Source organism: Raphanus sativus, unplaced genomic scaffold (assembly GCF_000801105.2).
Source record: "Raphanus sativus cultivar WK10039 unplaced genomic scaffold, ASM80110v3 Scaffold2791, whole genome shotgun sequence".
NCBI classification, from domain to species: Eukaryota; Viridiplantae; Streptophyta; class Magnoliopsida; order Brassicales; family Brassicaceae; genus Raphanus; species Raphanus sativus.
Window position 1 is genome coordinate 1 of NW_026618099.1, and position 13,819 is coordinate 13,819.

General features: G+C 36.6%; 1 protein-coding gene across 1 annotated transcript; it reads left to right on the top strand.

Moving 5' to 3' along the window:
• Window positions 1-55: 55 nt before the first annotated feature.
• LOC108848036 (protein TIC 55, chloroplastic) lies at window positions 56-2,175 on the top strand (the record flags this gene model as incomplete). The annotated part of the gene is given in 3 exon segments (XM_018621439.2): window positions 56-401; window positions 748-850; window positions 938-2,175. Coding segments are annotated over 3 exon segments (1,571 nt in total), but the record flags the coding sequence as incomplete, so codon positions are not given.
• Window positions 2,176-13,819: the final 11,644 nt, after the last annotated feature.

Sequence of the window (13,819 nt, forward strand, 5' to 3'; positions counted from 1 at the left end):
TTTCTAAGCTCCCCTCTTCAACTCACATCCACTTCTCCGATTCTCTTCACTAAAGTGCCTCCCACAAACCAAATCCAATTCAACCAGAGAACAACAACAACAACATGCACATCCTCCAACAGACTCCGTCTCCTCCTCCGCCGTTCCGCTGCGGCTGGTACCGCCGTGACGGATCAGACAGAAGGAGGAGAGGATGTTCTGCTAAATCCCACGCCTGAAGAGGAGAAGCGTGAGGAGGTGGTGGTGGCTTACGATTGGACAGAGGAGTGGTATCCTCTGTACCTCACCAGAGACGTTCCCGACGATGCGCCGCTTGGTCTCACTGTCTTCGATCGCCAGATTGTGTTGTACAGAGACGGCGAGGGAACGCTTCGCTGTTACGAAGATCGGTGTCCACATCGGTGAGCGAGAACCACTCATTTTTATATGCAAAAAATCTCATCTACTTAGATTTTCTTACTTCTTTGAATATTACTACTGTTTAGAAACGGCTGAATCAGGACACGTTACTCGATTTAGTTCGGTTCGGTCGGGGATTTCAAATTAAACCAAATTTTATAGATTATTCTATTTAAATATATTTTCTTTTTCTATATAATTGGTTAAATATTAAATTATTTAACGAATGCCTATTAGTTACACAACAGTTATTTGGTTATATAAATTTGTAGATCGTTCAGGTTAATATGCCCACATATATTGCTTGAATCACAATTTTGCTTTATATGTGTGAGTGTTGTCTTATAGGTTAGCTAAGTTGTCTGAAGGACAACTGATTGATGGGAGGTTGGAATGTTTGTACCATGGTTGGCAATTTGAAGGAGATGGCAAATGCGTCAAGATACCTCAGGTTTTTCTGTTCACTGATCTTTTTTAAGAGCTGAATAAAAGATTAAGATTCTTTATTCACTTACTCGATTTTTTTTTTTGTTAACAGCTTCCTGCGAGTGCCAAGATTCCAAAGGTTGCTTGTGTGAAGACCTACGAGGTGAAGGATTCACAGGGAGTTGTGTGGGTTTGGATATCGACGAAGACGCCTCCAGACCCGGAAAAACTTCCTTGGTTTGAGAATTTCGCTAGACCTGGTTTCTATGACATCTCGGGTGTTCACGAGCTACCTTACGATCATTCCATCCTTCTAGAGAATCTTATGGATCCGGCTCATGTCCCTATCTCTCATGACAGAACTGACTTCACTGCTAAAAGAGAAGATGCGCAGCCGCTTGTCTTTGAGGTCACGGAGAGAACTAACCGTGGTTTCGCGGGGACTTGGGGACGGGAGAAAGAAGGCGGTAAAGGGAGTAATTTACTCCGGTTCAGTGCTCCATGTGTTCTGCAGAACAACCGGGAGTTTGAGGGAAAGGACGGGGTGAAGAACTACTTTTCAGGGCTGTTCCTTTGTAGACCTACAGGACAAGGGAAGTCTATGCTTATAGTTAGGTTCGGTGTCACGAAAAGATCGCCTTTGGTTCAGGTGTTACCTCTATGGTTCTGGCATCAGAATGCATGCAAGGTCTTTGAACAGGACATGGGGTTTTTATCGTCACAAAACGAGGTTTTGATGAAGGAGAAAGTACCAACAAAGGAGTTGTATCTTAACCTGAAGTCATCAGACACGTGGGTTGCTGAATATAGAAAGTGGATGGACAAAGTTGGTCATGGGATGCCTTACCATTTCGGGCATAGGACAATCTCTCTCCCTAAGGTCCCTCCTGTGGTGGAACACGCCCCTGCGGGACTCATTGCAGGTCTCTCGGCTTCTTATCCTGCAAAAGGTGGAGTAGGTACTATGCAGGCTCCCAATTTGGCTAACCGCTACTTCAGACATGTGATCCATTGTAGAAGCTGCAGCAAAGTGATCAAATCTTTTGAACTCTGGAAAAATATCCTCTTTGGCACAGCCGTGGCCTTGACGGCTTTGGCCATTCTGGTGGTTAGTAGGCAGTGGAAGGCTGTACTGTTAGGTTCAGCTGCGTTGTGCTCAGCTTCAGCTTATGCTTGCTTAAGAGCTATACAAATGAACACCAATAACTTCATTAGAACACACAGAAGACTATGAAAATGTGTACCGGCATGGCATGTCTCTTCTTCCTACCAATTTGTATTTCTGTAAAATACTATTTTGCTTGTAATCATGAAGTTTATATGTTGCAAAAACTTGAGCCATTTCTTCTCTTTCTCTTGAGCTGCTAATTTACAAGCCAGTGCTTTTCTGACTTCTTCCAATCTTCTTGTCGCTGAATCTGAATTCTTTTGATCATTCCTGTTCCTGTAATCCTGTTCACCATCTCTCCTATGTTTCTTTGCTTGTATATGCTACTAGAGCTTTCATGTGTCTACTGGACCAATATTCTCTCTCATGGTTGGTGTTGATGAGGCTAAACAAGTCTGGCTTCTATTCCTCTTCATGTTTTGCTGCTCAAACAGCTTTGACAAACTTCTTCTCACGTTTCCTTTTGCCAACTCTGCTCCTTTTCTTCTTCTTTTTCTGTTTCTCAAATTTATCTTTTCCGTTCTTGATATGTTCAAGAGCGTGATCCATCGACAGCTTTGGTAGAACTACTTTTACCAAGATCCGTTGGCCAGAGGCGCCAAGTCCCATCCCTTCACACGGTAACCCATACTTGCCACATCTGATGTGATTTTCTCACTTAGCAAATATAGCTATTTCAGTTTGGACGCCTCTCCGTTGATTGGTTACTTTCTAAAACGCATATGCCTTGAGGAGACTCTTCATCATAATCACTCGAAACAGATTCATCAGAGCTTGAAGCACTACTGGCTTCTTTTTCTTCCTCCCCCTCTTCATCATTATCAGTCATCTCAATGTGCTCTGACAATGCCATAGCATCAGATCCTGGCTTTGCTGAGATTCCATCTTCTCTGAAAACAACTCTGCCTGCTTATGGGGTCAGAACTAGAACTAACACTGGCTGAGCTGAAGATTCTTTACAATCTCGTAAACAAAACAAACTATTTTACCCTGGAAACAGAAAATTTATCAAAAAAAAAAGGTCTGCCTGCTTCTTTCTTATCATCCCATGATTTAATTTAGCCATCCTCTTATATGTTGGAACTCGTTTTTGAAAAATGGTGTGGACCATTTTTTGGTCGGTTTTCGATGGAAACGTTTACTGGAAAGAAAATAAAAGCCGGATTTTGGGCAAGATAAAATTGTAACCGAGAAATTACCTAGAATGACTCAAATTATTCCAAAAATTACTAGAATGACTCATATTAAATTATAATTACTAGACTAAAATCTAAAACATGCAAATTTACTTAAAACCCCATCATTCACTTGATTAACCTATATTGTCATTAAAATATAATTTAAAATAATAAAAATGAAATACTAGAAAAAAGAGTTTACCGGGTCTTTTTTTTTTTGAATGTGTTAAATTTTATTCATCAAAAAAGCCTTATTACATCAAGTGTTTACTGTTTTACTTTTGCAACAAGAAGAAGAAAAAGCAAACCAAAAACAAACATCAAACCCTTCAAACAAGCTACTACAAACACCAACTTTCCCTTTCAAATTTGACCAAAGCTATGTGATTCTCCTCCTTAAAACCCCATTAGAGAAAACCCATTGGGACAAAACTCTAATGGAGAAAAAGAGCAAAACATCACACAGCAAAGGAATAGAATTCTACTACTTCATCCACAACTTCAAACACTTCCAACTTCAAAGGACCTACACTCTGGTACCAAACCAAAAAGAAAGAACATCCGCCATTTTACCACTCTTCTCCATTCTAACCAAGCTAAGCTTATTCCTTATCATCTTGTCAACAAGCTTTAACAAAATCACAATGGCCGTAAGCTTCTCTCCATGCTTCACCCTATTTCTTTCTCTCCATATCGCATAAACAGCAGCTTGGAATGAGTAACGAACACAGAAGGTGCTCTTCCTGCCCCTTGAGTTATCTGTTAACAGAGCAATAATAGTGGCCCAGTCCTTAGAGAAATCACTACGAAGAATACCCAGAGTGAGAGATTCCCAAAGCTGAGCAGAGTAGGTACAGTCAAAAAAGAGATGGTTCCTGGTTTCGACTGCATTTTTACAAAGCACACACACAGTATCAGCTCCCAGACACCATTTGGAGACTCTGTCCATAGTAGCAAGCCGATTTAATAACGCAAGCCAAGTTATAAAAGTAAACTTTGGCGTTGCTTTAGAAAACCAAACTCCTTTTGCCCAACCACATTGACTGGATTCTTCTCTAATTAAACTCCAAGTATCATGAGTTGAAAACTTCTCCTTGAAACCCGAATTACCTTTCCACATATCAACATCCTCTGTACTATCAATCAGCTTCAGCTTTATCAATCTCAACTCAGCTTCAATCTCATTAATCACAGTACTTCTATGTTTCCTTCTCCGTCTTAAACACATGATAGCTTCCTCCAAAGTAGCTTCTTTCCTCACTCCCATATCAATAAAGCCTCTATCTCCCAAAATGTCAAACAACGTCCCCTTACTTAACCACTTATCAAACCAGAAAGATGTGTGACGCCCATTCCCCACTTCCTTATGATAAAACATCTTAGCAACTTCTCTCATCTTCAAAATCTTCCTCCACATCCAGAACCCCACATGGCTTTTAAAGTTTACCTCCCAAAAATTCTTTTTCTTGAGTAAGTAAACCTTTATCCATTTCCCCCAAAGTGAACAACCAGATAACAACCTCCATATGAGCTTCAAACCATAAACCTTATTCACCTCTTTTAATCTTCTTATCCCCAACCCACCTTCACTTTTCGGCTTACTGAGATCAATCCAGGCTACTTTCGCTCGAGTAGATCCGAGAGCAGGGCCAGACCAAAGAAACGAAGAACAGAGTTGTTCTATTTCCTTAATACACTTGCTCGGAAGCCTAAAAGCCCCAGCCCAGAAGTTAACTATACTCATTATAACTGCAGTGATTAATTGCAGGCGACCAGCATAAGTGAGAAACCGGCAAGTCCAAGAACTGATATTACGTCTCACATTTTCCACCAGAAGAACATAATCTTGCTTGCACATCACTTTAGTCATCAAAGGCAAACCTAAGTAGCGAACAAGGAGTTTACCTTCAGCAAATGGGAAATTTCTCAAGATACTGCTTCTTTCAACATCAGTCACTCCCGCCATGAAGAGGGTCGACTTTTCGATGCTAATGTTCAGACCAGACCACTTTGCAAAATCTCCAAATACTGTTAATGCTCCTTCAATCGACTTTTTGGTGCCTTCTACAAAGACCATTAGGTCATCTGCGAAGCATAGATGAGTTAGGGACAAAGCTTTGCATTTAGGATGTAAGTTGAACCTGTTCTCCCTCATAACTTTGTCAATCTGAAGAGACAATACGTTCATGCAAAGAACAAAAAGATAGGGAGAGAGAGAGCAGCCCTGTCTCAGCCCCCTTGAACTTTGAAAGTACTCTGCTAGCTCACCATTAACCTGAACTGAAAAAGAAGGAGTAGAGATGCAGAGTTTTATCCAGTGAATGAACTTCCCAGGAACCCCCATAGCCTCTAGAATCTGAAGCACAAAAACCCATTGCACAGAGTCAAACGCTTTGGATATGTCAATCTTCATCACACACCTTGGCGAGACAGTGTCTTTATGGTAGTCTTTGACTAACTCCGAGGCAAGAAGCACATTTTCCATTAGGAGTCTGCCTTTGATAAACGCTGACTGGTTTTCAGTAATCACTCTAGGGAGAATCTGTTTCAGCCTATTCGCAAGAATCTTCGACACCACCTTGTAGAGGACATTGCAACAAGCAATAAGCCTAAAATCTTTCATCTCCATCGAATCCACTTTCTTTGGAACCAGCGCAAGAATCGTCGAATTCACACCCTTTGGGATATTTAACTCTGTCATGAAAACAAATCTGACGTTTCTAAGAAAGTCTGCCACCACTTTAACGATAAATTTATTTTTTAAACAGATTTTATAAACAGATTTATTACTCGACAGATTTATTTTTTTTTGAAAATAAATCTGCCAACGATTAAATATCAAGGGCACTTTGATAATATATTTTTTTTGTTATAAGTTATAACTGTGGGTAAGGTCAATTTCGTCCAGAAAAATATTCTAATAATTTTTGGAAAATGTGAGTCATTGTAGTAATAATACAATAAATTTGTGTCATTTTAGTAAACTTCCCTAAATATTATGAAATAATCTATGTTTGTCAAAATCAGAGTTGTAAGAAATAGAAGTCCAAAATGAATGTATAAAAAATTATATTTGGTTATATATATAATTTAACTAATATTTCATTTTGGATATCTTCTTATATATTAATTAAGAAGTCATTTTAGTGATTTTGACTTAGTGTCATTCATAGAAAAACTCTCCAATTAATTATTTTAATTTGATGGTTTGATAGGTTTTTATTTTGATTTATTTAATTTAGTTTTAAAAGAAACTAAATCAAGAACAACCTCACATTAATAGGCAAACAAATCATACTTAACAATATTGGTTTTCGCAAATATATATTTAAGGAAATTGTGCCATTAATAATTGGTTTTCCTATATTTTAATTTTTCCAATTATATATAATTATCACTGTAGCTTTCGGTAAGTTATCTTCCTATATATTAATTGAGAAGTCACTTTAGTGATTTTGTCTTATGTTTCATTCATGAAAAACTCTTCAATTACTTTTTTTAATTTGATTGGTTGATAGGTTTTTTTAACTCTGCATAATTATGCTATTACAAACTATGAGAATATTACAGACGATTTTACAGCCGACAATTATACCCGTCACTGACTGCATCACCTCACCTAAAACCACCCTATCGGATCCATGCTTGACGGTACTCCTTGCGACATGCTGCATAATCTCTAGTAAGCTGTCTCTCCCTTAATTCGCATAATTCCGTCTTCACTAGGACTCGAAACCCAGACCTCCTGGTGTAAAAGCATTAATGAACCCTTAGTCAAACCACTGGACCAAGGGAGCTTCCAGAGTTGGTTGATAGGTTTTGATTTTGATTTATTTAATTCAGGCTTTTTTAAAAATCGAAATCGAAAACAATCTTACATTAGTATTAGTAGTCACACAAATTATACTTAACAATAATGGTTTTCGCAAATATTTATTTAAGGAAATTCTGTCATTAATGATTTTGGTTTTCCTATATTTTAATTTTCCAATTATATCTAATATCATTGTACCTTTCGATAAGTTATAAAAAGAATTATATATGAAATTCCAAATAATAATATTACATATAATAACTAACTAAATTTTGATCCGTCCTTCTGGGCGGGTGTTTACTTTAACTTATAAAAATATTATTAACTTATACCAAACTGGAAATTATTGGATTTTATAAAGTATAGTACACGTTCTTTGCTATCATATGATTGTTATTGTATTTAATGTACTTGTAACACGAAAAAAAATACTAATGTTAGTATATATATTTTTTGCATTGTTTATTTGATATTGTAACCATAATTTTTAAATCAATAATGACATATCTATCGTATTAATGGACAACAAATTTTGTTTGAGAGAAATATATTTTTACCTTTGTATTATATAAAAATTATAAATATCAATAATTATAATAAACAACTAATAATTACAATGAACCAATAAATAATCTAGTTATCAAAATAGATCATAATAGCAAATTAAATAATGTGGCCCAATTATTATATAGTAACAATTTAAAAGAAAACATAAGCCCAACTGAAGATAGATGTTATCTTTGTGTCCAAACAACATTTTAATTTTTTTAACTTTGCAATTCATGTTGCCAAACAAAACTAAAAGGTACTTCTGCTTTAATAAGATACTAGATTTTGGACCCGCGCACCCGCGCGGGTATATGTTTGGAATGATTAAATATTAAACATAAATTTTACACTTTCATATTTGTTGATTTTTGATATTGGTGTATTTCGTTCGGTTTGTTGAGATGAATATATTAGGTGTAGTGCAAATAGAAGCGCCCGTCAATTTTAAATAAGACTTAGGAGCTAATTTTCTTATAGCTAATTTTCTTCTATAAGGTGTAGTGCAAATAGAAGAAAAGCAAGACTGGAGGGAGAAGGACAGAAAGATGAGAATCAGTTGAAAAAATCATAATGAAAATAGCTAACTCATGGTAAGTAAATGGTAAACATTTCTAACAATTTACAGTATGTCGTTTGATTATCTATATAGTTAGTCAATGTTGACTCTTTTGTTACCCTACAAAAAAACACGGTTAGTGTTAGATTATAGTAAAAAAGTAGGCAATTGAAGTTAACAAATATGTGTTTTGCTTCCACTAACCTGAACTCGCCATAAGGTTTTGAAAGGTCAGACTTTTGTGAGAAGAGTAAAAGTTGTTGACAAAGACATGTTTAGGTTGAGGATCGATTCTTGCTTTTCTAGTGACGCAATAGATTAGAGATATATATAGTTACTTCCGAAACGGTAGGTTAAATAAGAGAATTTTAGAAATTATTTTGTTAGTTGTGATTCGAAAGATTTGAACAGAGAATATACGGTTGTAAATTATATAGTAAACATTCCTTGTTATATTAAATCATCATAAAAACCGGACAGCTCGTTTTTAAATATTAGCCAAACGTGATTTGCAAGTTTTCATTAGAGAATATGAAGATTTTGTCAGTTAATTCATATCCTTCTTGTTGTGACGACTGCGTTGAAATAGGAAAATAATTGGAAATGTTATTAAGTTTAGGTACTCATTTATTAGTTTTGATTTCGTGCAGTTAATAATAAAATGATAATTGGGTTCACAAAATTTCTGGAACTATAGGATACAATTGAATCCAATAATATCTTAAGATACAAACCAACTTGAATTCGTGTAATATCTTTAGGATTATTTATTATGATACTAATATTTTATGATACGTACTTGATTGACACATTTTATTATATATCATGAGACTGACCATGATATTGTAATCGATAAACCAATAGATTCATAAAAACAATACTAAGATGAGACATTTCTTTGATAATTACATTTTTTATTAATCAAGCAATATAATGTATCAGAATTATATAGTTAAATATTAACACAATTTGTTTTTTTGATGTAGTCTATCGAATTTTGCATTTATCTAATATTTATAATCTTTTATATTCTGCAGACCAAAAGTAACCAAAGGATGTCAAAAAAAAGAGCAAGAGTAACCGAAATATATATTTGATTCACGGAAGATTTGGTTCACTTTGGTTTTATTTTTATTTTAAAAGGGAAAGTGGATCAAATTTAAGTCAATGGTTTAGTCATGAAATAAAACGACAGTTCAAAACTATCTCTCGTAATTTTTGTGCAAAACTAAGGGGTAAATACTAAATGTACTTTAGTTTTAATAGTTTAGATATTTTAGAATAAACGTCAAAATATCAGACACATCAAATGCCCGTAGAAGGTTTTATTTGCCAAATCTAACAAGTATTGCTAGTGTTGTGATATTCTCCGGTGTTTTTTTTTTTTTTTATCGCTGGATTGTATTATTAAGCCTTCAAAGCAAAGAGTTCTAAACAATGAGAACCAACAAACAACATAGAAAAGGGATACATCAGTAGGGATCCAAAATAAACTAACACATCTATTTTGCGTATGGATGACTAAAGATTCAGCTATTTGCTTTTACAATAGATGAATCTCAAAGGAGATAATCTTCATATTAATCCAAAAGCACCACGCTTCAGAGTGAGTTGAAAACGATTGTCATTCTCTTTTTTATTACTCCAGTAGGAGCCACCGAGATAAGACAACTCTTTATTTTGCTCTATTAGCAGAGTCAAAGAGATTACCGTTTCATAGAACTTCATACTGCGTTTCGAAGTAACCATAGTTTGCAGCAAGAACTCCATCACCATCGAATGAAGAACCATAAACGATTGAAGCCGGTAAGACCCGTTGCCACCATCCGCAGTAGATCTGTCAATTATCTTTTCTAAACAGTTCAACTGAACCGAAAGTTTTGTCTTTCCAAACTAATTGGAAGAATCATACAAAAGAACAAAAAACCTTGCCAGATTCAAAATAAATTGGCAATAAAACAGCGACCTGAAACAAAACAGATCAAAGAAAAAGAACAAATTAAACAAGCCGATGTCGGAGCTGGAGAAGCCTCCGATCATCGGCTTGAAACTATGAAAAATCTCTCTTTTTCTCTCTTGACGGCTAGGGTTTTCTCTCCACCCTTCTCCGGTGGTTATCATGAACACTTGGTGACTTTCCGATGGTTGACACAAATCTTAACGGATTTGCTATGGAAATAGCATCCGCCACCGAAACCACCATGGACTCATTATTTGGAGAGGAAGGAGGAATCACTGAATTGCCACGACAATGAAGATATGTTAAATGTTTGGATATCAAAACATATCGTACTTAACAATAATGAATATCACGGATATGTATTTAAATAATTGTGTCACCAATGCTCGGTTTTCCCATATTTAAATGTTTCCAACTATATCTAATTAGTATTGTAACTGTTTGGTAAAACATAAAACAAATAGATAAAAAACAATTCAAATAATATTACATATAGTAACTAATTATTGATTGGCTATTAATGTAAATTTGTTCTTAATTTAATCTATCTATATATATTAAGAAGACCTTCCCTCAATCCTCCTTCTGCCACGTCATCAATTCAGCTCCCCTCGCAGTGACACGTGTCCTCCTCGGTTGAAACGTAGAGTTTCATTAAGTCGTTTATTGTGCTTTTGTTTTTGTTGGGCTTCTGCTTACTCCAGACTTCGGTGTAATTTTGTTGGCTTTTTGTCCTGTCGAGCCTTTTGTCAATACCGTGTAGATGGAGTGCTGCGTTTTAGATAGGGTTTACCCAGAGCACCCATGTCGATTAGGTCTTCGAAATCGATCTTTCATCTTCTTCCTCAGAGTACAAAGCGTTTCCATTTACGAGATTATCATCTTAGAACCCTCTATTAACCTCTCACACACGATCTATATTCAATGCGATTTCTGGATCTGCAAGGCGGTGGAGTTTCGTCTATAAAAGGTATGATTTCCTCGTTAGATAATCATCCTCTCATTCTTCAAACCTAACAGTAAACTAATTCTATGAAATATGGCTAACGTTTCTGTCTTCCTCGCCGATTTACAGACTGGCCGCTCCTCCTCCACTGTTCAAATCCGTTTGCTGTGTTTCTGGGAGGCTAGGAATGCCTGCCGTGGCTGAGGGCTCATGGGTGTGGATATGCTCTTACTGGATTCCCAGGTATCTTATTTAGATCCGCCTTTTGTTTATAAACAGAATCTTTCACCAGTTAGTTCTTTAGGCATTTTCACCGTACTGAATCCATATTATAAAGAATTTTAAAAAAAAAATTGTTGAACATTTCTACCTGAGAAAATTTGCAAAGTTTGATAATTGTTGTGTCTATTTCGTATTTTCATATTCGCTACAGAGAACTGCTTCGTTCATAGAGAAGAGGAATCATATATGCTAGCCACATATGGCAGTGCGGTATAAATATTCGTTACCTCATCACTTGGGAAACAGAAGCAAGGATGGAAACTGAGTATCCAGAATGGTACAGAAAATTCCTTCCTGATGAAACACTTAACTCGGATTCGAGGACGAATCCCATATTAGTGAGGGAGACTTGTCATGTCCCCGATTGATAGAACCAAAATCGAGCACCGTCCTTTTTGGTTCATGGACATGGCCCATGATGGTGATCATGTTGACCAGCTTGATCCAACCGAGATTTCTCCATCAGATCATGACACTACTTTGGAGCTAGATGAGCTGAGTGAGATAAGTTACACTACTATGGAGCTGGATGGGCTAAGTGACACTAACTTGGAGCTGAATGAGCTAAGTGACACTGAAGAAGGAGCTGGTTTAGCTGCTGGGCGAAATGAGCGTTTTTCGGCCCACCGAAAAATTCATAACAAATTCGATTTGGGTCCGTTTTACACCAAATTGGACCAGGCCTTTCCTGATGGTCTCCTGCCCATTTGCATCAAGAAATATCAACAAAAGGAGTCAAAGTCGTGCCTAGGAAAGAGGCATTCAAACTCTGGTCAAAAGTCATAGTCCACATTTCGGTTTTTCATAAAAAGTCTTAGTCTTTGTTTGTGTTTTCTATGCTTCTAGTTCTCCACAATTATTTAAGTCTTTCTTTGACTCATTCTACTATAAATATGTAATTCATTTCATGAATAAAATCAGATCATTTTGGAGTTTATTTTCGTTTCTTCTCTAAGTGAGAGAGAGAGATAGTTATTTAGCTAGTTCATCGGTTTGAACCGGCTAGTTGATTTGGTGGTCAGCCAATCATCTTTGTGTGTTGTTTGGTGGTTAGCCAACACATTCATCCGTTCTTTGGTGGTTAGCCTTAGATCGTTGGTATATCAAGAGTCATTCCGCACCTCTTGACGATCCTATCAATCCATCCGAGTTCCAGAAGTGCCTTGCCTTCTCGGTTCATATCCAACATCCGGCTAAAGCAATCCTTCCCGATTTTGGGTCTATCATTTGGTATCAGAGCCACTTTGTCTGGTTTGTTTTCATTATTCTTTTCATCTTCTCATATATTCATCATTTTATTTTCTTATATCTTTTTGGATCTGGGCTGTTCTTTTACTCCCTTGTGATCGCCATTTAAAAAAAATCGTTTTAAAAAGAAAAAAAGGAAAAAATAAAAGAAAGTAAAAGTTTTGGCTTGAATCACTTCTGAAGAGAAATCCAAGGGGAGTGGTGGAAGAGAAAGCCTGCTGGCCGAGGAGAAATCTCGCCTTAGGACAATTAAGGCGGAACCATACAAAAATCTCCTCATCTTTCTTTCTCTTTTCTTTTACCCATAAAAAGTTGTTTTGGTTTTGATTGCTGAATTTTGACTGCCTATCATCCTTTGAACCAGTGGAAAGAACTCTGAGTGATCACCTAAAAATCGAGAGCTAAACACGTTGAGAGTGTGAGGATTTAATTTGCTAACTTGGTTGTTAAGTGTTTTCAAGATGTTTGGACTTCTCAAGAAATAAAAACCACAACAAGACGTCTACTTTCCTTTTAAAACTGTTTTTGAAAAGGAGCAATTTATTTTTGAAAAGAAACAGTTTGCTTCTAATGGGTTTGATTTTGTGCAGAAACAAAGGAACAGACGAAACATGTCCAAAGATGATGAGAAGAGGGTAAGAAGTGGAGATCGTCCTTTCACAAAGCCAAGAGAAGCAACCGTGATGCGCTAGATCAGAACGAATTTCAGACTTGTGCCAGCTTGGAGAAAATGTTGCATAAGGCAATTCATGCTATCCGTCAACCCAAAAAGAAGGGAAACACCAACAATTCTCCTCCACCAAAACAACAGAGTAATTTTTCTTTTCTTTCAGATTCTGATTTGAAAACAAATGTGTTGTCTTCTGATAAAAGCAAAGCTGTGAAACCCACAAGCAAAGCTCATTCTACCAGGTGCTTTAAATGCCATAGAATCGGTCATTATGCTATCAAGTGTCAAAAGCAAAGACCGATGGTGACTTTGGAGAATGAGAACATTGAAACCGAACCAGAAAAAGAAGACCCTTTGCCAATTTTTGATGACTTCACACATGAGCCAATGGAGGGGCTAGATGAAGAACAAATCCATGGTCATCAAGCCAACCAAGAAGGGTCTTCTTCCATTCAAAAACTGGACCAAACTCAAGGTGAACATTGTACTGATTATAATTCTTTTGCTTATAATCCTTTGCCTTTTAATGTTTCAGATTTGAGGATAAATCTTTTTGAAGATGGAGAGTATGATAGAACCAAAATCGAGCACCGTCCTTTTTGGTTCATGGACATGGCCCATGA